The sequence below is a fragment of the Bufo bufo genome, chromosome 1, assembly GCF_905171765.1.
Source record: "Bufo bufo chromosome 1, aBufBuf1.1, whole genome shotgun sequence".
Classification (NCBI taxonomy): domain Eukaryota; kingdom Metazoa; phylum Chordata; class Amphibia; order Anura; family Bufonidae; genus Bufo; species Bufo bufo.
In genome coordinates, this window is record NC_053389.1 from 582,203,435 (window position 1) to 582,227,586 (window position 24,152).

At 42.5% G+C, this 24,152-nt stretch overlaps 1 protein-coding gene across 1 annotated transcript in view; it reads left to right on the top strand.

Moving 5' to 3' along the window:
• The window catches only part of LOC120984356, a 74,528-nt gene extending 51,992 nt beyond the window's left edge, over positions 1 to 22,536 (top strand). The window contains exons 4-7 of the mRNA XM_040413333.1: positions 1,043 to 1,228; positions 1,520 to 1,636; positions 2,577 to 2,661; positions 22,308 to 22,536. Coding sequence (XP_040269267.1) covers positions 1,043 to 1,228; positions 1,520 to 1,636; positions 2,577 to 2,661; positions 22,308 to 22,410 — 491 coding nt within the window. The 3' untranslated portion in view covers positions 22,411 to 22,536. The remainder of the gene's footprint in view (positions 1 to 1,042; positions 1,229 to 1,519; positions 1,637 to 2,576; positions 2,662 to 22,307) is intronic.
• Positions 22,537 to 24,152: the final 1,616 nt, after the last annotated feature.

Here is a 24,152-nt window from a genome sequence, read left to right on the forward strand (position 1 = left end):
AGATTACTGGCAATTCTCAGCATAAGATTCTGTCTGCCTACTGCCCCCTGATCGGCTGATCCAGACTGTCTATCAGCCTCTAAGCCAATCAGGCCAAACCCTCTCCCCACTTCCTCTTAGTGTCATGTGATCATCCATGTGATCTTTCTCCCTCATGTTTTTCTTCACCAATATTCACAATCAAATGGCACTGGGCGCCATTTTTCCGCAATTAGTCCGAAAAAACAATCACTAAAACTTCAGATTGGTTTGGAGGATGACGTTTTGTCAAATTGGTAATGAATCCAATTAGTTTAAAATCAATTTGCTCACCTGATTGTTTGTAAGAATTTTCTCACTAGATTGTTTGTAAGAACCCCCCCACATACACACTCCTCAATAATTGCAATATATACATGTAGCAAACGAGCAAAATTCAACTTGCGCATTTCAAAGAACCCAAAGGCTAGCCATACACAGATAGCTGTCAGCTGAATACTCGCTTGACCGACCACTGTCCCTCCCAACTCCTCCATACATATGCAAGCTTGGCTTGCCTGATCCTGCATGTGTCCTGAATGAGGAGAAACCTCAGGCACTTTAAAATCAATCTGATGTGTATGGGGGACACCCAATGGCAGATGGCAGGGCAGAAAGGGGAAACCCCCATACACATTAGATCAGGCATCCTCAAACTGCGGCCCTCTAGCTGTTGTAAAACAATGTACAACTCCCACAATGCACTTCAGTAGGCTGATACCTGTAGGCTGTTTGGGCATGCTGGGAGTTGTAGTTTTGCAACAGCCGGAGGACCGCAGTTTGAGGATGCCTGCATTAGATGGTCAGACAGTCCCATTTATCTGATGTGTACGACTATTTTGTCTTGATCATAGCACTACCATTTTTATAAAAAGCATTGATTATATACAGGCAGAAGAGTTATAAACTATCAAATATATACAAAATCAACTAGAATCTGCATGTTAATCTAATGATAATTCTAATTGTATTGGATTAAACTGTAAATTACGTCCAGTAAAAGTATAGTATTTGTGTTTTCTAGATTACTGTGGTCCACCACCAACTGTAAAGAATGCAAAACTAGACTATTCTGAGTCAACATTTCCAGTAGGCCAAGAATTTAATTACATCTTTGAATGTGATGGTCATGACAAAAACACAAGCCATGGAGTTCTACAGTGTCAGGATGCCAGTGTGTGGATAAAATTATCTGATGGATGTATCAACAGTAAGTATGCAGCTAAAAATATATCCTTAGATAGGTTGTCTCACGATTATTTATTACATCACACAAAACATGGCACATTTTCAACTAGTCATTTTTTTTTTTTTTTTTAAATGCTTCCATTTCTGGTATTACATACATGGAATTGCGCCCCCTGGTGTTAGTTTAATCTTATTTTTCAAAATGTGTAATGTGTTTAGTGCAGCTGAGAAGAAAGCCATTTCTGATATGCTGATTCTTACTGGCAGGACAATACAAACAGTATTTACAGTATATATTTATATGTATTCACAGAAACGTTCAAGTCAGCTCCTTGGCCTTACAATATAGGGATTAACTGCACCGAGAGGAATAACAATCGTTCTGTAAAATGTGATGGGTCACATGAAGCAGAAGTCACACCATGTGCAGGTACTGGTATTAATCTGTTGTTACTAGTTCTGTGTGAATGAAAATGAAAGAAAACACAGATACAATGTGGCACCTAATATAAAGGACACCCATAGGGCAGATTTCTAATCCCGGGCTGGATGATAAATCTGCTGCAGAGCTAGACAGTGTTGTCCAGCTCCATACCAACTACTGGTTGGCTTACTTTGAGACAGAATCTTATGCCAGAATTGTGGCACAAAGTGCATCTTAATCCATGCCTCTTGCTGTGAAGCCATACCCCTTCCTTCCTATCCCCACCCATTTTTCAAGTGATTAGTACATCTAGGCCATATTGCTTAAAGGGGTTATCCCATGACTAATGTAAAAAATGAAAATCGTATACATGACAAATACATGTCATATACATGACAGTCTATTTCTAACAAAGCTAGAACCAGCCCTGTACCTCACATGGATTCAGAGAGCTCCCCATTTACTGCTCTGCTAGATTTATATAGGGGGAGTGTCTTTTCTGCTGCAGCTAAGGGGGCGTGTCTCAGCTCTCCCTATCACAGCTCAGGAGGCAGATGGAACGATGAAACTGAGCATGTGTGGCATCTCAGTGAGCAGGTCAAAGAAATAAGAAAAGAACAAACAGCAGGTGGCGCTATACAGATACATTTTAGTAAATAACTCAGTGGCTATGCTACATTTTTAATTACTTGCAATTACAAAAGTATTCAGATCCAGGTGCTGGTTTGAAAACTGTGGAATATTTTTTTGTGGGACAAGCCCTTTAATGGACACTTGTCAACATTTGTATTAGGTTACCATCTTTTACTAAAAAAAATAATTGAAGACTGAAAAACAAGTTGTGTCTTGGGTCAATGAACGACTTTCACGTAATACTATAATAACTCGTTATAAATTTCTGGTCCTGGGTTAGATTTTACTAACCTTTGCTTGTTTTCTACGACAGGTGTATATGCCATTTGTGTTAATGTTGCTGTTGGCGCCATTACGGCTATCATGGTGATATTTGCAATCTTCAAGATAGCACAATGGTCAGTATTACATTGAAAGACATGTTCAGTATTACAGTGAGAGACATGCTTCTTTATATTAATTTACCACTATGCATTGTGTTACTTATTCCTCTGGCTGTTGCGGGTAGTATGCCGCTGCAGCACCACCATTTTGGTGCTCCTCGACAGTCTTTGTTTACAGGACTGCAGTGCCTATTGTCATGTGGACTACAACACATGACTGCAGCCAATCACTGGCCTCAGCAGCACAAGTATCTTGTATGATAGATCAAAGAAAGAAGACTCATAGTTACAAGTCTGCTGTGTTCATTAGGCATACACTCCCCCCCCCCCTCCTTCTCCCCTGTGACTGATGGCTGGCTACTGTGTATGCAGATACAGAGCAGCTCATCAATCACTGCTGAGAAGGGCATGGGAAGGAGGTGATCCCCTTTAAAAGGATTATGTTCCCTGGATAGACCCTTTAACTTAAAGGCTATGTACACATTCAGGGGGCCATTTTTAAAATTGCATTTTACTCATTTTGAGCTAAAAATTATTTTTTCAATCGTTCTGTCACAAAGGGTTAACAGTTTTTCTAGTTGAGTGCATCTTTTGTGCCAGTCATCTAATAACCCTGATATCTAAATGACTAAAAGGTTAAAAACCCTTATTTAAGGCTACTTTCACACTCGCGTTTGGTGCGGATCCGTCATGGATCTGCACAGACGGATCCTTTCAGATAAGACAACCGTCTGCATCCGTTCAGAACGGATCCGTTTGTATTATCTGTAACATAGCCAAGACGGATCCATCTTGAACACCATTGAAAGTCAATGGAGGACGGATCCGTTTTCTATTGTGCCAGATTGTGTCAGTGAAAACAGATCCGTCCCCATTGACTTACATTGTGTGCCAGGACGTATCCGCCTCCAAAGCGGAATGGAGACGGAACGGAGGCAAACTGATGCATTCTGAGCGGATCCTTATGCATTAGGGCAAAACTGATTGGTTCTGGACCGCTTTTGAGAGCCCTGAACGGATCTCAGAAACAGAAACCAAAACGCCAGTGTGAAAGTAGCCTGAGCCACATTCTTGTCAGTAAGATAAGGATTTAGTTATGGTGGTGTTTATAAGGTCAGAGAGCAGAGATAAGGAGCCATCAGCTCCTGCTACTAGAGAAACTCAAGGCTGAACAGACAACGGTACAACATTTCTAATAAAGACCAATTGAAAAAATATATATTTTTAGCTCAAAATGAATACAACACAATAAAAAAAGGTCACCAAAGGTGTACATAGCCTTTAAGCCATCTATTAGATGTAGTAAACATCTCAACTCCTTTCTGGCTGGCTAAGTGGGATAACATGGCCACATTCTTTGCTGTTTGTACATAGTTTATACCTTGCAATATGCTAACTGCTGAAATTCTTTTGTCCCTCACTCCCAGAGCATTTCTTTGACCTGTGTGACATTTTGTCACTTTACATTGGCAGTGTCTTCCAGTGTACAGTCGTGGCCAAAAGTTTTGAGAATTACATAAATATTGGAAATTGGAAAAGTTGCTGCTTAAGTTTTTATAATAGCAATTTGCATATACTCCAGAATGTTATGAAGAGTGATCAGATGAATTGCATAGTCCTTCTTTGCCATGAAAATTAACTTATTCCCAAAAAAAACTTTCCACTGCATTTCATTGCTGTCATTAAAGGACCTGCTAAGATCATTTCAGTAATCGTCTTGTTAACTCAGGTGAGAATGTTGATGAGCACAAGGCTGGAGATCATTATGTCAGGCTGATTGGGTTAAAATGGCAGACTTGACATGTGAAAAGGAGGGTGATGCTTGAAATCATTGTTCTTCCATTGTTAACCATGGTGACCTGCAAAGAAACGCGTGCAGCCATCATTGCGTTGCATAAAAATGGCTTCACAGGCAAGGATATTGTGGCTACTAAGATTGCACCTCAATCAACAATTTATAGGATCATCAAGAACTTCAAGGAAAGAGGTTCAATTCTTGTTAAGAAGGCTTCAGGGCGTCCAAGAAAGTCCAGCAAGCGCCAGGATCGTCTCCTAAAGAGGATTCAGCTGCGGGATCGGAGTGCCACCAGTGCAGAGCTTGCTCAGGAATGGCAGCAGGCAGGTGTGAGCGCATCTGCACGCACAGTGAGGCGAAGACTTTTGGAAGATGGCCTGGTGTCAAGAAGGGCAGCAAAGAAGCCACTTCTCTCCAAAAAAAACATCAGGGACAGATTGATCTTCTGCAGAAATTTTGGTGAATGGACTGCTGAGGACTGGGGCAAAGTCATATTCTCCGATGAAGCCTCTTTCCGATTGTTTGGGGCATCTGGAAAAAGGCTTGTCCGGAGAAGAAAAGGTGAGCGCTACCATCAGTCCTGTGTCATGCCAACAGTAAAGCATCCTGAGACCATTCATGTGTGGGGTTGCTTCTCATCCAAGGGAGTGGGCTCACTAACAATTTTGCCCAAAAACACAGCCATGAATAAAGAATGGTACCAAAACACCCTCCAACAGAAACTTCTTCCAATAGTCCAACAACAGTTTGGTGAAGAACAATGCAGTTTCCAGCACGATGGAGCACTGTGCCATAAGGCAAAAGTGATAACTAAGTGGCTCAGGGACCAAAACATTGACATTTTGGGTCCATGGCCTGGAAACTCCCTAGATCTTAATCCCATTGAGAACTTGTGGTCAATCCTCAAGAGGCGGGTGGACAAACAAAAACCCACTAATTCTGACAAACTCCAAGAAGTGATTATGAAAGAATGGGTTGCTATCAGTCAGGAATTGGCCCAGAAGTTGATTGAGAGCATGCCCAGTCGAATTGCAGAGGTCCTGCAAAAGAAGGGTCAACACTGCAAATACTGACTCTTTGCATAAATGTCATGTAATTGTCGATAAAAGCCTTTGAAACGTTTGAAGTGCGTGTAATTATATTTCACTACATCACAGAAACAACTGAAACAAAGATCTAAAAGCAGTTTAGCAGCAAACTTTGTGAAAACTAATATTTGTGTCATTCTCAAAACTTTTGGCCACGACTGTATTATGTAGATATCACATCTCTGTCTGGCGAGTCCTGGCAGTAAAGGAAGGTGGAATTTAGTAATTTAGGTCACAGTAAACTACTTCTGCTAATTGACAAATAAACTTTCCCCTGATAGATGAAATTTATGCTAACAGGGTGAACTTTCAAAATATAATAAGTTACTTCCTTCCCTTAAACAAGGTGGCAACATGTAATGCATAAATTAAATAAATAACATAAAAATACATATTGATACTTCAGATATCAGAGCAAAGTTAGTGTGAAAAATGACACTTCTATTGCGTTTATGCAGAATGAAGCCCAATCCCAGCCATCGATGATATACAGTGAAACAAAAAGCGCCACACCAATGCTAATTGATTTTTTAACCCCTTAAGGACCCTGCCATTTTTCACCTTAAGGACCAGGCCATTTTTTGCAAATCTGACATGTGTCACTTTATGTGGTGATAACTTTAAAACACTTTTACTTATCCAGGCCGTTCTGAGATTGTTTTTTCGTCACATATTGTACTTCATGAGTCAAAATATTTAATTTATAAAAAAAATACCAAATTTCCAAAAAATTTGGAAATATTTGCAATTTTTTAAATTTCTATTTCTCTGCTTTTAAAACAGATAGTGATATTTATTACTTTACATTTCCCATATGTCTACTTCATGTTTGGATCATTTTGAAAATGCCATTTTCTTTTTTTGGGGACTTAGAAGGCTTAGAAGTTTAGAAGCAAATCCAAAACCCACTTTTTAACCCCTTAAGGACTTGGCCCTATTTCACCTTAAGGACCAGGCCATTTATTGCAAATCTGACCAGTGTCACTTTAAGTGCTGATAACTTTAAAACGCTTTGACTTATCCAGGCCATTCTGAGATTGTTTTTTCGTCACATATTGTACTTCATGACACTTGTAAAATGAAGTAAAAAAAAAAAAAATGATTTATAAAAAATGACAAATTTACCCCAAATTTGTAAAAAATGGCCAATTTCCAAGTTTCAATTTCTCTACTTCTATAATACATAGTAATACCTGCAAAAATAGTTATTACTTTACATTCCTTATATGTCTACTTCATGTTTGGATCATTTTGGGAATGATATTTTATTTTTTGGGGATGTTACAAGGCTTAGAAGTTTAGAAGCAAATCTTGAAATTTTTTTGAAATTTTCAAAAACCCAATTTTTAGGGACCGGTTCAGGTCTGAAGTCACTTTGCAAGGCTTACATAATAGAAACCACCCAAAAATGACCCCATTCTATAAACGACACCCCTCAAGGTATTCAAAACTGATTTTATAAACGTTGTTAACCCTTTAGGTGTTTCACAAGAATTAATGGAAAATAGAGATACAATTTCAAAATTTAACTTTTTGGGCAGATTTTCCATTTTAATAATTTTTTTCCAGTTACAAAGCAAGGGTTAACAGCCAAACCAAACTCAATATTTATGGCTCTGATTTTGTAGTTTACAGAAACACCCCATATGTGGTCGTAAACCGCTGTACGGGCACACAGCAGGGCGCAGAAGGAAAGGAATGCCATACGGTTTTTGGAAGGCAGATTTTGCTGGACTGTTTTTTTTGACACCATGTCCCATTTGAAGCCCCCCTGATGCACCTCTAGAGTAGAAACTCCATAAAAGTGACCCCATCTAAGAAACTACACCCCTCAAGGTATTCAAAACAGATTTTACAAACGTCGTTAACCCTTTAGGTGTTCCACTAGAGTTATTGGCAAATAGAGATGAAATTTCAGAATTTAAATTTTTGGGCAAATTTTCAATTTTAATCCATTTTTCCCAGTAACAGAGCAAGGTTTAACAGCCAAACAAAACTCAATATTTATGGCCCTGATTCTGTAGTTTACAGAAACACCCCATATGTGGTCGTAAACAGTTGTACGGGCACACGGCAGGGCGCAGAAGGAAAGGAATGCCATACGGTTTTTGGAAGGCAGATTTTACTGGACTGTTTTTTTTGACACCATGTCCCATTTGAAGCACCCCTGACGCACCCCTAGAGTAGAAAATCCCAAAAAATGGCCCCATTTTAGAAACTACGGGATAGGGTGGCAGTATTGTTGGTACTAGTTTAGGGTACATATGATTTTTGGTTGCTCTATATTACACTTTTTGTGAGGCAAGATAACAAGAAATAGTTGTTTTGGCACCGTTTTTATTTTTTGTTATTTACAACATTCATCTGACAGGTTAGATCATGTGATATTTTTATAGACCAGGTTGTCACAGATGCGGCGATACCTAATATGTATACTTTTTTTTATTTATGCAAGTTTTACACAATAACAGCTTTTTTAAAACATTAAAAATGATGTTTTAGGGCTGTTTCACACGAGCGGATGCCGTGAGTGACATCCGCTCCGTTAATGACAGCCAAGACCCGATGCAGACAGCAGAAGCACGGAGCATTAACATGATTGATAATGCTTCGTGCCTCTCTGTGATCTCTTTACTACAAAATCACTGTGACAACTTTATCTCACTGTGATTTCATAGTAAAGAGATCACAGAGAGGCACGGAGCATTATCAATCATGTTAATGCTCCATGCCTCTGCAGTTCGCATCGGGTCTTGGCTGTCATTCACGGAGTGGATGTCACGCACGGCATCCGCTCGTGTGAAACAGCCCTTAGTGTCTCCATATTCTGAGCCATAGTTTTTTTTATTTTTTGGGCGATTGTATCAGGTAGAGGCTCATTTTTTGCGGGATGAGGCGACGGTTAGATTGGTACTATTTTGGTGGGCAAACCCCTTTTTGATCGCTTGCTGTTGTACTTTTTGTGATGTAAGGTGACAAAAAAATGGTTTATTTAGCACAGTTTTTATTTTTTACGGTGTTCATCTGAGGGGTTAGGTCATGTCATATGTTTTCAGAGCTGGTCGATACGGACGCGGCGATAACTAATATGTATACTTTTCCCCCCCCCTATCTTTTAGCAATTTTTTTTAACTTTATTTGGGGAAAATGATGACGTTTTTGTTTATTTTTACTTGAAACTTTAAAAAATTTTGGGGGAAAACTTTATTTTTTCAACTTTTTTTTTCAATTTATTTTTTGTCCCACTTTGGGACTTGAACTTTTGGGGGTCTAATCCTTTACAATGCATTCCAATACTTCTGTATTGGAATGCATTGGCTGTATGAGTAATACAGTCTGTATTAGGCCTCCTGCACACGTGTGCACCCGTGGCCCTTGTGCCGTTTTCCGTTTTTTTTCGCGGACCCATTGACTTTCAATGGGTCCGTGGAAAAAATCGGAAAATGCACCGTTTTGCAGCCGCATCCGTGATCCGTGTTTCCGGTCCGTCAAAAAAATATGACCTGTCCTATTTTTTTGACGGACAACGGTTCACGGACCCATTCAAGTCAATGGGTCCGTGAAAGAACACGGATGCACACAAGATTGGCATCCGCGTCCGTGATCCGTGGGCGTAGGTTACTTTCATACAGACGGATCCGAAGATCCGTCTGCATAAAAAGCTTTTTCAGAGCGGAGTTTTCACTTCGTGAAAACTCAGAACCGACAGTATATTCTAACACAGAGGCGTTCCCATAGTGATGGGGACGCTTCAAGTTAGAATATACTACGAACTGTGTACATTACTGCCCCCTGCTGCCTGGCAGCACCCGATCTCTTACAGGGGGCTGTGATCCGCACAATTAACCCCTCAGGTGCTGCACCTAAAGGGTTAATTGTGCATATCATAGCCCCCTATAAGAGATAAGGGGCTGCCAGGCAGCAGGGGGCAGACCCCCCTCCCTCCCCAGTTTTAATTTCATTGGTGGCCAGTGCGGCCCCCCCTCCCTCCCTCTATTGTATTATTTTCATTGGTGGCACAGTGTGCGGCCCCCCCGGCCCTCTATTGTATTATTTTCATTGGTGGCACAGTGTGCGGCCTCCCCTCTCCCCCCCGATCATTGGTGGCAGCGGAGAGTTCTGATCGGAGTCCCAGTTTAATCGCTCGGTAACCATGGCAACCAGGACGCTACTGCAGTCCTGGTTGCCATGGTTACTTAGCAATATTAGAAGCATCATACTTACCTGCTGCGCTGTCTGTGACCGGCCGGGAGCTCCTCCTACTGGTAAGTGACAGATCATTAAGCAATGCGCCGCACAGACCTGTCACTTACCAGTAGGAAGAGCTCCCGGCCGGTCACAGACAGCGCAGCAGGTAAGTATGATGCTTCTAATATTGCTAAGTAACCATGGCAACCAGGACTGCAGTAGCGTCCTGGTTGCCATGGTTACCGATCGGAGCCCCAGCGATTAAACTGGGACTCCGATCGGAACTCTCCGCTGCCACCAATGATCTGGTGGGGGGGGGGGGGAGGCCGCACACTGTGCCACCAATGAAAATAATACAATAGAGGGAGGGTGGGGGGGCGGGGGGGCCGCACACTGTGCCACCAATGAAAATAATACAATAGAGGGAGGGAGGGGGGGCCTGGGGGGCCGCACACTGTGCCACCAATGAAAATAATACAATAGAGGGAGGGGGGGCCGGGGGGAAGGGCCGCACACTGGCCACCAATGAAAATAATACAATAGAGGGAGGGAGGGGGGCCGCACACTGGCCACCAATGAAATTAATACAATAGAGGGAGGGGGGCTGCCCCCTGCTGCCTGGCAGCCCCTGATCTCTTACAGGGGACTATGATACGCACAATTAACCCCCCTCAGGTGCGGCACCTGAGGGGTTAATTGTGCAGATCACAGCCCCCTGTAAGAGATCGGGTGCTGCTAGGCAGCAGGGGGCAGTCATGTACACAGTTCTCAGTATATTCTAACTTGAAGCGTCCCCATCACCATGGGAACGCCTCTGTGTTAGAATATACTGTCGGATCTGAGTTTCACGATCTAACTCATATCCGATGATATATTCTAACATAGAGGCGTTCCCATGGTGATGGGGACGCTTCAAGTTAAAATATACCATCGGATTGGAGAAAACTCCGATCCGATGGTATAATAGGGACTCCTGACTTTACATTGAAAGTCAATGGGGACGGATCCGTTTGCAATTGCACCATATTGTGTCAACGTCAAACGGATCCGTCCCCATTGACTTGAATTGTATTTCAGGACGGATCCGTTTGGCTCCGCACGGCCAGACGGACACCAAAACAACTGGGAAGACCCACGGACTGAATTGACCTGCGGTTTGCGGCGATCGCCGACACAGGGGTCACAGGACCCCCCTGCGCATTTAGCCGAGGTGCCTGCTCAATCGGAACAACACATGACGTACCGGTACGTCATGGGTCCTTAAGGACTCGGGATCCATGCCGTACCGGTACGTCATGGGTCCCTATGGGGTTAAGGACCAGTTCGTCTGAAATCACTTTGTGATGCTTGCATAATAGAAACCACCCATAAATGGCGCCAATTTTAGAAGCTACACCCCTCAAGGTATTCAAAACTTTGTTACCCTTTAGGTGTTCCACAAGAATTAAAGGAAAATGGAGATGAAAGTTAAAAAATTCACTTTTTTGGCAGATTTTTCAATTTTGATAAATTTATTCCAGTAACCAAGCAAGGGTTAACAGCCAAACAAAACTCAGACGGATCCGTTTTGATTCCCATAGACTTCTATTAGGATGGAAAGCAAACAGAATGCCTTTTAAAGGCTTCCATTTTGCATTCCGTCATAATACAAGTCTATGGGCAAAAGAACGGATCCGTCCTTCTGTCTTATGGATTCCGTTATTTTCCATTATAACCATGTTATAACGGAAAGCCATAACGGAATCCCTAACGCTAGTGTGAACCCACCCTTACCCTGATTCTGTAGTTTACAGAAACACCCCATATGTGATCGTAAACTGCTGTAAGGAACGCCATTTGGTTTTTGGAAGGCAGATTTTACTGAGATAATTTTAAGTTGCCATGTCACATTTGAAGACCCCCTGATGCATCCCTAGAGTAGAAACTCCCAAAAAAATTTTGGTTGCTCTATATTACACTTTTGTGAGGCAAGGTAACAAAAAATAGCTGTTTTGGCACCGTTTTTATTTTTGAAAAAAATTTTTTTTTAGTGTCTCCATATTCTCAGAGCCATAGTTTTTTGTTTGTTTTTTGGGCGATTGTCTTAGTTAGGGTCTCATTATTATCGGTATGAGATGACGGTTTGATTGTTACTATTTTAGGGTGCATATGACTTTTTGATCGCTTGGTATTACACTTTTTGTGATGTAAGGTGACCAAAAAAAAAGGCTTTTTTTACAGTTTTAATTTTTTATGGTGTTCACCTGAGGGGTTAGGTAATGTGGTATTTTTATAGAGCAGGTTGTTATGGACGCGGCGATTCCTAATATGTCTACTTTTGTTTATTTAAGTATTACGCAACAACAGCATTTTTGAAACAAAAAAAAATTCATGTTTTAGTGTCTCCATATTCTGAGAGCCATAGTTTTTTTTATTTTTTGGGCGATTGTCTTAGGTAGGGTATCATTTTTTGCGGGATGAGATGACTGTTTGATTCGTATGATTTTGGGGTGCGTATGACTTTTTGATCGCTTGGTATTACACTTTTTTGTGATGTAAGGTGACAAAAAAAGGCTTTTTTGGCACAGTTTTTATTATTATTTTTTTTTACTGTGTTGACCAGACGGGGTGGATCATGTGATATTTTTTAGAATCAATAAATTTTTTATTGAGATATTTCAAACATCTACAGTTATTACTCACTCGCAGGTGAGAAGACTAGGGAGAGAGACATAGGTGAACATCAAACCTCCCAGACAAAGGGAGATAAAACATAGAGCCATACATATGATACAGCAAATCAGAAGTAGTACAGAAAATCAACAATTCCTCAGAGTGTACCAATGGGGGGAAAGGATGGGGAGCATATTGCATAGAATTCCATCTTTTTCAAGCATGAAAAGTTAGGAGGGGGACATATATCGCGATGACCTCCACACCCGCCATGTCTTCTCATATTTCACGGTATTGCAAGTACCATTCGAAGTCGCAGAGGCCATGATTTGTTCGAAGAGGCGGGTCTTGTTAACCCTTTGGATTACTTCGAGCAACGTAGGGGGGTGTAGAGACTTCCATTTAGAAGTAATAGCCAGTTTGGCAGAAAGAAGGATATGACAGACTAATCCCCTGTAAGCAATGGGCACCTCTGTGATACCGATCAGCAGTAATGCTACTGAGGGGGAGGGGGTATCTATGGCAGATTTTGAATCTGAGATCTGAGAAATCAGGGAAAAAACTTCCTTCCAAAATGGCCGAATTATCGGGCAGTTCCATAGTATGTGGTACAATGTGCCCTTGTGGCCACAGCTCCTCCAGCACAGGGGAGCGACTGACGGGTATATCATGTGTAGCCTTTCAGGGGTGAAGTACCATCTCAGGGAGGTCTTTACAAATGATTCATATTGGGTCACACAGGTGATGTTCTTTGAGATGTATTTAAAAGCCGATTGCCATTGCAAGGGCGTAAATTTGGACCCCAAATCCCGTTCCCAGGATAGGAAAGGCGCGGACTTAATAAAAGTGTCTTTGTGACTAAGCTGAGAGTATAAGGGGCAAAGGGTCTTTAGCTTCTGTATAGGTAATGGGATTGTCTGCTAAGCAATATTAAACAATATTTGCCTGTGGAGCAGAACTGGTTCTGCTCCACAGGCAAATAATGTTTAAACACTTCGCTTCGCTCCTGATGAATTGTGGCTCATATGGCCATAGCGAAACGCGTTGAGCCGGTGATCCTGTGTTTGTTACACGGCTCTCTAGGCAGGGTGTCTGTTTGACTCAGGCAGCGCAACAGCTGACTTGTGTATATAGGGTTTGTGATCTTCATTATACCCTTGGCTGTATTGGGCTGATGGAGATGGCTGAGTGAGCGTCCACATTACTGTGGCTACTGGTGGATGCTTTACCCTCAAGGGGGTTTGATTCACTCGCCAGCTATCCCACATCGCCCAGCCAGGTTGATCCACACCTGACACACCTGTGCCTGGTTCAATCTTTTTGAGCCGTGTCTTGTTCCCTGATCAGCTCATATTAGCACCGCAGTGCTAGCTGAATAGGGTTCTAGTCCGGACTCTATGACAGTAGTGTGGATTTAATCCCTCTCCTACACCACTCTTTTGGAGCCTGGAAGCCTGATAGTCACAGACGTGATATTCAGTTTCCCTTATTTATATTTAATAAACTCTTTATTATTTTTCTCCTCATACGTCTATTCAGGCAGATAATCTCTATTATACCATATTTGTGCCAAGTTCCCACTCCCAAATCAGGAATAAGGTAGTCTAATACCACTAATGGGAAAGGGCCTGGGGTAGGGCTGGACCCTGTGGATGTGAGGGTGTGATAACGGACCCAACAATCTACGGCATTGGCGGCCAGGAAGGACAGTTCAGGTCTTGAATATGATTTAGTTAGCGAGGCTATCAATAAAGCCTTCAGATTACCCCCTGGGACCTCCGTGGAATCAATAAGAGTCCACTGTTTAGAAAAATCCAGCTTCCACCAACTCTCTAATTGGGCAATTTGTGTCGCTAGATAATAGTCATGTATATTAGGTAAACTAATACCGCCCAGTTGTTTCCTGGCATGCAAAATTTTGAACGCTATTCTGGGTTTTTTGCCATGCCATAGGAAAGTATACAAAAGCTTATTGCATTGAGAGAAAAAAGATGCTGGAAGTTTTATAGGGAGGACTCTAAACAGGTAGAGGAGTTTAGGCAAGGCAAACATTTGGAAAGTGGCCAACCTACCTAGCCACGAGATTTCAAATTTATCATATTGCTCCAAATCTTTTTTTAGACTAGATAAAAGAGAAGGGTAGTTAGTTAAATACAGTCTATGAATTGAGGAGGTAAGGTGTATGCCTAGATATTGAATTTGGTCTAGTTGCCAATCTAAGTCAAATTTTTCTTTTAGGGAATCCACTGTTTGGGGGTCTAAATTAAGGGGTAGGGCCTGGGATTTGGATGAATTTAATTTATAGTAGGAGAGTCGGCCAAAGTGGGAGATCGTGTCTAGGGCTGAGGATAGGGAAGAGATAGGATCGGTAAGCGTGAGTATCACATCGTCCGCATATAGGCTCAATACATGAGTGCGATCCGCGATCTGAACGCCCGACACTTTCTCTTCCAACCGTAAGACTTGAGCAAGGGGTTTGATGGATAATATGAACATGAGGGGGGAAAAGTGGCAGCCCTGTCTGGTCCCATTGGAAATGGTGAAGGGTCTGGAAAGGGACCCATTTACCCATACCCTAGCAGAGGGGTCTTTGTACAGGTCCTGAATTGAGGCGAGGATGGGGCCTGCTATGCCCATTTTGGACAAGACTGCGAAGGAGAAGGACCAGCCAATGTCACAAACAGCGCTGTTTTTTTTTTCTTATGAAGGTGAGCGAGTATGTTTAGGACTCTTCTAGAGTTTTCTTGTATTTGACGACCTTTGACAAATCCGACCTGGTCGGAATGTACCAATAGAGGGATGAGGGGGGCTAGTCTGGTTGATAGGATTCTGGCAAATATCTTTATATCTGTATTTAGAAGGGATATGGGGCGAAAGTTCTTTGGATCATCAGTTGGCTTATTGGGTTTGGGGATGGTCACTATTAACGCTTCAAGCATTTCTTTGGGGAAGAATCCTGTTTCTCTGGCTGATTGAAAAGATTGGAGCATATGTTTGGAGAGCTGGTTGAAGAACGCCTTATAGTAGGAATTAGATAGGCCATCTGGACCTGGGGCCTTATGTGAAGGTTATTTTTTAACAATGGCGTGAAGTTCATCTGTGGTCAGGGGGGCATTGAGAGTGTCTAGTTGGGCAGCAGTCAGTTTCGTAAGTCCCAGTCTGTCTAGAAAGGCATCAATAAGATCTGCTTGTGGAGGCGTGACTAGTTTGCGAGGAGATAGATTATATAGGGAGGCATAAAAGTCGCCGAATGCGTCAGCTATTTCCGCAGGGGATGCTATTTTCTTCCCTGAGGAAGGGTCTAGGAGATAAGGGATCTTGGACTTAGCTGCTCTTTGTTTTAAACGGTTTGCCAGCAAACGGCCTGCTTTGTTATCTTGAGAGTAAAAAACAGCCTGTGTCCTTTTCAAGCGTAATTCATGCCTATAAAGGAGACAGGCAGATAGCTGTGAACTAAGTGATTTTAGGTTCTCTGAATGCATAGGAGAAACGGAGGACTTATTGAGGGTTTCAACCGTCTTGATCTCCCTCAGTAGCCTATCTATCTTCTCTTTACGTTCCCTTTGGAGTCTGCTCCCTATTTTGATAAAGACGCCTCTAATATACGCCTTGTGGGCGCACCACAGGGTGGAGGGATTGGAGACAGAGCCATCATTTATGCTGAAGAACTCCGTCAGTGCCAATCTGAGTTCTTTGGAAAATTCGGGATGATCAATTACATAAGTGTTATTTCGCCAGGGAGAGTAGGGCTTAGTTAAATGGGTTTCTTTAAGCGTCAGAGTGATCGGGGCGTGGTCTGACCATGCGATCGTGTGGATGGACGACGAGATCGTGTTAGCAATCACTGACCTACCAGTCAAAAACATGTCTATTCTAGAATAGGATTGACCTGCCGCTGAGAAGAAAGAATAATCTCTTTCAGACCCATGCTGAATTCTCCAAACATCATACAGGTCTTCTTGTAGAAAAAGGGAATTGATAGCTCCAGGAGTATCTCTGGAGGGGGTCGTGGTATCAACACTTGGGTCTAAAATGGAATTAAAATCCCCTCCCCAGATCACATGGCCAGACCGCAACCCCCGTACCCTCGACGCTAGGCGGCGGAGGAAAGATACCTGATGTCTGTTAGGGGCATATACAAAAACCAGGGTGTATTCCACATTATTAATAGAGCATATTAGGATAATAAATCTGCCGTTAGGGTCCAGAACCGAGTATTTTAAGGAGAAGGCCACAGAATTACTTATGGCCACTAGGACTCCTCTCTGCTTTTTGGCATAGTGGGACTGATAAATGTGCGGGAACTTAGGATAATGGATCCTGTGACCATCAGATTTAAGCAGGTGAGTTTCAGTAGCACAGAAAATGTCACATTTTAGTTCGCTAATTTCCCTCCACGGCATGGACCTCTTAAAGGGGCTGTTCAGCCCTTTAACATTCAGAGCGGCAATCTTGAGAACCATGATAAAGGAGAGAAAGGCAGATCTATAAAGTAAAACCTACACATAGTGAGAAGATGTGGGATAGGTCCCGAAACACATAACCTCAGCTCTGGACTCCGCGGTTCCCTGTCCATTGGTACTTGAGGAGGACAAAAAAGGAAAATGTTAAGGTAACAAAAACATGGCATGGGGCATGGAACAAGAAAAGGGATAAAACAATAACCATGAAGAGACGCCTGATATCCATCAGGCACTATGGTGTGGGCTTGTGAGGCGGTTTCTACCCGATTAACCGCACCGAGCCCAAACAATGAGAGGGAACCTTAAAGCAAGTTGGCAGGCCACCAGTCAGCGGTGTGTCTTACGCCTGGATGAGACTGTCTGCCAGTCCATTGCGATAGGTCCGGGGCCTTTTGATTGAAGGTCGGGAGGTTCTTTCATGGAGATGTTCCAATCTGCCAGGAGTTTCCGTCCTAGGTCTAGGGAATGCACCGCGTGCAGCGTGCCCTGATGTTGGATTAGAACCTTTGTGGGGAAACCCCAACGATATGGTATGTTATGGTCCCTTAAAGCAGCAGTAAAGGGGGCCAAGATTCTTCTTTGTTGAAGAGTGGGGGCAGATAAGTCGGCAAATTTTTTTACCCCTTCATATGGGGCTGGCAGGGAGCCTTTTTTTCTGGAGGCGCTCATGAGCAGTTCTTTAACATGAAAGAAGTGGACCCGAGCTAGGACGTCTCTAGGGACTGAATCCGGGAGGTGTTTCGGCCGGGCCACCATGTGGGCCCTGTCCAAAGTAAGATCTTTGTCATCTGCATTTGGCAGGAGAGATCTCATTAGGTCCAAAATATAGGTTTCCAGCTCCCTTGGTGGTATATCCTCTGGTATGCCTCTGAGTTTAATATTATTGCGGCGGGACCTGTCTTCTAGGTCTACCACCTTATTTTTAAGTCTTTCTACTTCAGAGGTTAGCTCCTCGTGTGCATCCACCAGGTGGTTGTGAGATGCAGCGAAGTCCCCCATTTTGGATTCAACATGTGTGAGCCGCTTGTCTGCCTCTGTTATGGAGGCCTGCAGGTGAGATAGCAAGGCCGCAAGTTTACTGTGCATGGAGCGGCTGAAGACCACCAGCATTTCTTTGATCATACTGCCGGTAGCTAGATCATCTGTGGTAGGGAAGTCTACTAGAGACGGGGCATCTCGTTCACTCACCCCCGCTGTCTTCAGAGTATCTCCGTGGAGCCACGGCTTTTGTTTCGGTGGGCTCTGGCAGGGAGAGTCATCTTCCCGCTCCCAGGAGCTGGAAGGGTTGCGTCGGTCAGGCGAGCACGTCTCAGGTTGGAACAGAGGAGACTTGACCGGAGAGGATGAACGTGTCGGGGAGGACTGGGATGCAAACGGGCTTTTTTGCTGGGGTGGAGTGATCGCTGGTGAAACTTGTTCCGCAGAGCCCGAGGAGCGCGTGGAGACTGGCGAGCCCGCGCCATCTTGATCTCTCAGTCTCTCCACAAAGAAGTCCAGCTTCCCTTGCTTCTTGACCGATCTCTTCCCTCTCGTCATCATGGGGGCAAGGAGGGAGGCTTATGCTTTAGTAATCAGCGATTTGAGGCAGGTGCCAACTCGCTTTAGCTATGCAGTCGGTATGTAGGGCTCGGGAGCTCACAGCTCAGGCGGCCATCTCTTTCGGCTGGCAAACCACGCCGAATGTGACAAAAACCACCCCAGAATGTGACAACAAAAAAAAGTGAAAAAAAGTGAAAAAAAGAAAGTTTCACAATTTTTTAAAAAAGTTTCAAGTAAGAAAAGAAAAAGAAGCATCCTTTCCCCAAAATAAAGTTGAATTTTTTTTTGTAGAAAATAGGGGGGAAAAAAAGTAGACATATTAGGTATCGCCGCATCCGTATAGACCGCCTCTATAAAAATACCACATGACCTAACCTCTCATGTGAACATCGTAAAAAAAATTAATAAAAACGGTGCAAAAAAAGCTATTTTTTGTCACCTTACATCACAAAAAGTGTAATATCATATGCACCCCAAAACAGTGGCATTCAATCTGTCATCTTATCCCATAAAAAATAAGACCCTACCTAAGACAATCGCCCAAAAAAAAAAAATATGGCTCTCAGAATATGGAGACACTAAAACATGATTTTTTCTTGTTTCAAAAATGCGGTTATTGTGTAAAACTTAGGGCCTCATGCACACGACCATTCCCCTTTTTTTTCGGTCCGCAAATTGCGGATCCGTAAAACACGGAAGTCGCCCGGTGTGCCTTCCTCAATTTGCCGAACGGAACAGGCGGCCCATTGTAGAAATGCCTATTCTTGTCTGCAAAACGGACAAGAATAGGACAGGTTATATTTTTTTTGCAGGGCCATGGAACGAAGCAACAGATGCGGACAGCACACGGAGTGCTGTCCGCATCTTTTGTGGCCCCATTGAGGTGAATGGGTCTGCACCTAAGCCGCAAAAACTGCGCCTCTAATGCGGACCAGAACAACGGTCGTGTGCATGAGGCCTCAAATAAATTAATGAATTATACATATTAGGTATCACCGCGTCCGTAAGAACCTGCTGTATAAAAATATTACATGATCTAACCCTTCAGGTGAACACCGTAAAAAAATGAAATTAAAAGTGTGTCAGAAAAGCTATTTTTTTGTCACCCTACATAACAAAAAGTGTAATAGCAAGCGATCAAAAAGTCATATGCACCCCAAAATAGTGGCAATCAAAACGACATCTCATACCAAAAGAAATGATACTCTACGTAAGACAGTCGCCCAAAAAATAAAAATAAACTATGGCTTTCAGAACACTGAAAAATATTTTTTTCAAAAATGCTTTATTATGTAAAACTGAACATGAACATGATTTAACCTGTCAGATGAACATTGTAAATAAAAAATACAAACGGTGCCAAAACAGCTATTTTATGTTACCTGTACCCTAAAATAGTACCGACAAAACTGTTTATCCAGTAGTTTCCAAAATGGGGTCACTTTTTTGGAGTTTCTACTCTAGGGGTTCATCGTCTTTAAATGTGACAGGGCAAGTTCAAATTATCCCAGTGAAATCTGCCTTCCAAAAACCATATAGCGCTCCTTTCCTCCTGCGCCCTGCCGTTTGCCCATACAGCCGTTTACGACCACATATGGGGTGTTTCTGTAAACTACAGAATCAGGGCAATAAATATTGAGTTTTGTTTGGCTGTTAACCCTTGCTTTGTTAGCAGAAAAAATGGATTAAACTGGAAAATCTGCCAAAAAAGTGAAATTCTGAAATTTCATCTACATTTTCCTTTAATTCTTGTGAAACACCTAAAAGGTTAACAAAGTTTGTAAAATCAGTTTTGTATACCTTGAGTGTTGTAGTTTCTAAAATGGGGCCATTTATGCGTGGTTTCTATTATGTAAACCTCATAAAGGGACTTCAGACCTGAACTGGTCTTTAAAAAGTGGGTTTTGGAAATTTTCAGAAAATTTTCAAGATTTGCTGCTAAACCTTCTAACATCCCAAAAAAAGAAAATGTAATTTTACAAAATGATCCAAACATGAAGTAGACATATGGGAAATGTAAAGTAATAAATATTTTAGGAGGTATCGCTATCTTTTTTAAAAGCAGAGAAATTCAAATTTTGAAATTTTTTGGTAAATTTGGATTTTTCTTTCTAAATAAAAATGAAATATTTTGACTCAAATTTACCACTGTCATAAAGTAAAATATGTGATGAGAAAACAATCTCAGAATGCCTTGGATAAGTAAAGTGTTTTAAAGTTATCATCACATAAAGTGACATGTCAGATTTGCAAAAAATGGCCTGGACCTTAAGGTGAAAAATGGCAGGGTCCTTAAGGGGTTAAGGATCACCTTAGGCTTTGTTTGTAAATAAACACACATTGTTTTCTGTTTATTTTATTTTAAACAGGACCATAATAAAAGTTATATTTTAATAAATTATAGGCCAAAAACAGAACTTTATAGCATTTGGCTATTGGTTATTAATATTTACAAATATGTTCTGGGCCAAAAAAGGGTCTTTGTTTATAAGCACAACTCTATTGAGCACATGTTTCTTTTGAGACATCACATAGACTAAATAGCTGAGGCCAGTGGAATCAATGGGAGAGGAGACCAGCCATGTTCTCTCCAAGCCATCTGTTTTTGGAAATGATAGAGTTAAAAATTTCAAACTCTGCAGACTGATACAACTGGTATTGGGCTTGTCAACCTCTTTAGGCCTCTTTCACACGGGCGTCATGTTTTTTGCCCGGATAAGATGCGGGTGAGTTGCGGGAAAATGCGTGATTTTTCCGCGCGAGTGCAAAACATTGTAATGAGTTTTGCACGTGTGTGAGAAAAATCGGTATGTTTGGTACCCAAACCCGAACTTCTTTGGGTTAGGTGTTCTGTAGATTGTATTATTTTCCCTTATAACATGGTTTTAAGGGAAAATAGCATTCTTAATACAGAATGCATAGTACAATAGGGCTGGAGGGGTTAAATTTTTTTTTTTTTAACTCACCTTAATCCACTTGTTCGCGCAGCCCGGCTTCTCTTCTGTCTTCTTTCTTCAGGACCTGGGTAAAGGACCTGTGGTGACGTCACTGCGCTCATCACATGGTCCATCACATGATCTTTTACCATGGTGATGGATCATGTGATGGGCCATGTGATGAGCGCAGTGACGTCATCACAGGTCCTTTACCCAGGTCCTGAAGAAAGAAGACAGAAGAGAAGACGGGCTGCGCGATCAATTGGATTAAGGTGAGTTAAATTATTATTATTTTTTTTTAACCCCTCCAGCCCTATTGTACTATGCATTCTGTATTAAGAATGCTATTATTTTCCCTTATAACCATGTTATAAGGGAAAATAATAATGATCGGGTCTCCATCCCGATCGTCTCCTAGCAACCGTGCGTAAAAATCGCACCGCATCCGCAGTTGCTTGCGCCCAAAAAAGAGCTTGCTGCAATTTTCACGCAACGCACAAGTGATGCGTGAAAATCACCGCTCATGTGCACAGCCCCATAGAAATGAATGACTCCAGATTCATTGCGGGTGCAATGCGTTCACCTCACGCATTTCACCCGCGCGGAAAACTCGCCCGTGTGAAAGGGGCCTTAGAGTATTGTTTTCACTCATTCCTTTCTAGCAGACATTTGTATTTCACTATTCTCAAACAAGGGACTTACCTTCGAGAAGAGGTTAGCAACCTCCAGGGCTCCAGCTACCAGCATGGTTGTCTGTTTTTGCAACTCCCATAGATGTGAATGGAACATGCTAGGGATTGTAGTTTCACAACCGCTCAGGATATATACAAACCCAAGTCTCAGGATATATACAAACCTTTAAGTAATAATTAAGAGCTACTACCAAATGCAACAAAACTGGGTTAGCAATGGAGGGTTGTACTGTCCCTTTAAATTTTTATTTCAAACTTGATTTCCTTGTCCATCATAATGTTGTTTCTATGATGTTTTCCTATTTTAGGAGGATAAAATCCACTGGGAAAGGCAAATTCTTGCAGAGGACTACTGTGTCTACAGAAAAAGAAGAGGAGATGAATGTTGTCCATGTTCCTCTAAACGGATAGCAATAGAGATGTTGAGCTGTTTGATATCAGATGAAGCTGAAACTATATTTTCACCTCATCGCGTGTTCCCTCACTTTTCATCTGCGTTAATGGAATGAAGAAGTGAATGTTTTAAACCTTGCATTCTTCATACATATTGAGATCACATTCACAGAGCAATCCTTGAACTTTCCAGTAAAAGACTCAATGCATGATTTGCATCAAAAGGTTGAATCAAAAAAATTACATGTGACAATAGTAATGTTATGATAGTATTACAGTAATATGTCATTTACAAATATTGATATTGGATTGCAAGTAATTTAAAACATTTTATGACAAAAAGTGCTTATACATGCAGCTGTATTATGGATCTGTATAGTATGGCAACCATAGAAATCTATGTGCTCATTCTGTACCTCTGTGTACCTCCAGTATCACACAGATACATACAGAGATTTTATTAAATTGGTTGGGCCACAGTCCTGATGACCTATGCTCAGGATCAGTCTTTAATATGAGATCATGGGGGTCCAACTCCCATCATCCCCACCGATCAGTTGTTTTGGGCAGCCTCAGTGCGGGAAACTATACAGGGTATGGAGCTGAACCAGAAGGCTATGCCCACTGTGCAGTCTCTGCTGTCAGCGTACTGCAGCTCAGCTCCTAGAATGAGAGATGAGCTGTAGATGCAGATCCATTCAGTTCAAACTGCAAAAAGTGTGCAGTCCGCATGCAGGGCCGATGCAAGGATTTTTGCACACACAAGCAAAGCTACATTTTGGTGCCCCCCCCCCCCCACAACTCGGTGGGGGTGATGTAAAAAAAAAGGAGGGCGTGATGTGACATGGAGGGGGATGAGAAATGTGACATGGAGGGGGGAGAAATGTGACATAGGGGGGTGATGTGACATGGAGGGGGAGAAATGTGACATGGAGGGGGTGATGTAACATGGAGGGGGAGAAATGTGATATAGGGGGGTGATGTGATATGGAGGGGGAGAAATGTGACATTTCTCCCCCTCCATGTCACATTTCTCCCCATCCATGTAACATCACCCCCTGCTTTTTACATCACCCCCTTTGTGTCACATTTCTCCCCCCATGTCACATTTCTCCCCTCCATGTCACATTTCCCCCCTCTATTAATGTTGTGTAAAAATAAACATTATGCTCCTCACCTAGGCCTGTTCCCATCTGCAGCAGATCCTCTTCACCTCTGTGTTGTCCTGGTATCTTCTCTCTTTGGTCCTGGTATCTTCTCTCTGTGCACCCGACAAGACTTTGAGGACCTTTCCCACTCAGCCAATCAGTGGCTGCAGCTGTGTCATGTGTCAGACCAGTGATTGGCTCAGCGGGAAATCACTGCCCTGACACGTGACACAGATGCGGTCACTGATTGGCAGAGTGGGAAAGGTCCTCAAACAACTTGTCAGGACTCGGGAGCCCAGAGTGAAGATATGAGGACCACCACACAGAGGAGAACAGCCGCAGGAGGCTGGCAGCATGCAAGTGATTAATAAAAAAAAAAAAGTTTCATTTTTCCGCCCCCCCTTCTCAGCGCCCTAAGGTGGCGGCATGGTCTGCCTTATTATAGCACCGGGCCTGTCCGCATGTCTGCATGTCCATCCTGCCCAAAAAACATATACAGTGATACCTCGGTTCACGAACGCTTCTGTTCACGAACAACTCGGTTCACGAACAGAAAAGTTCGTAAAAATATGCTCCGGTTCACGAACTCCGCCTCGGTTCACGAACAGGAGC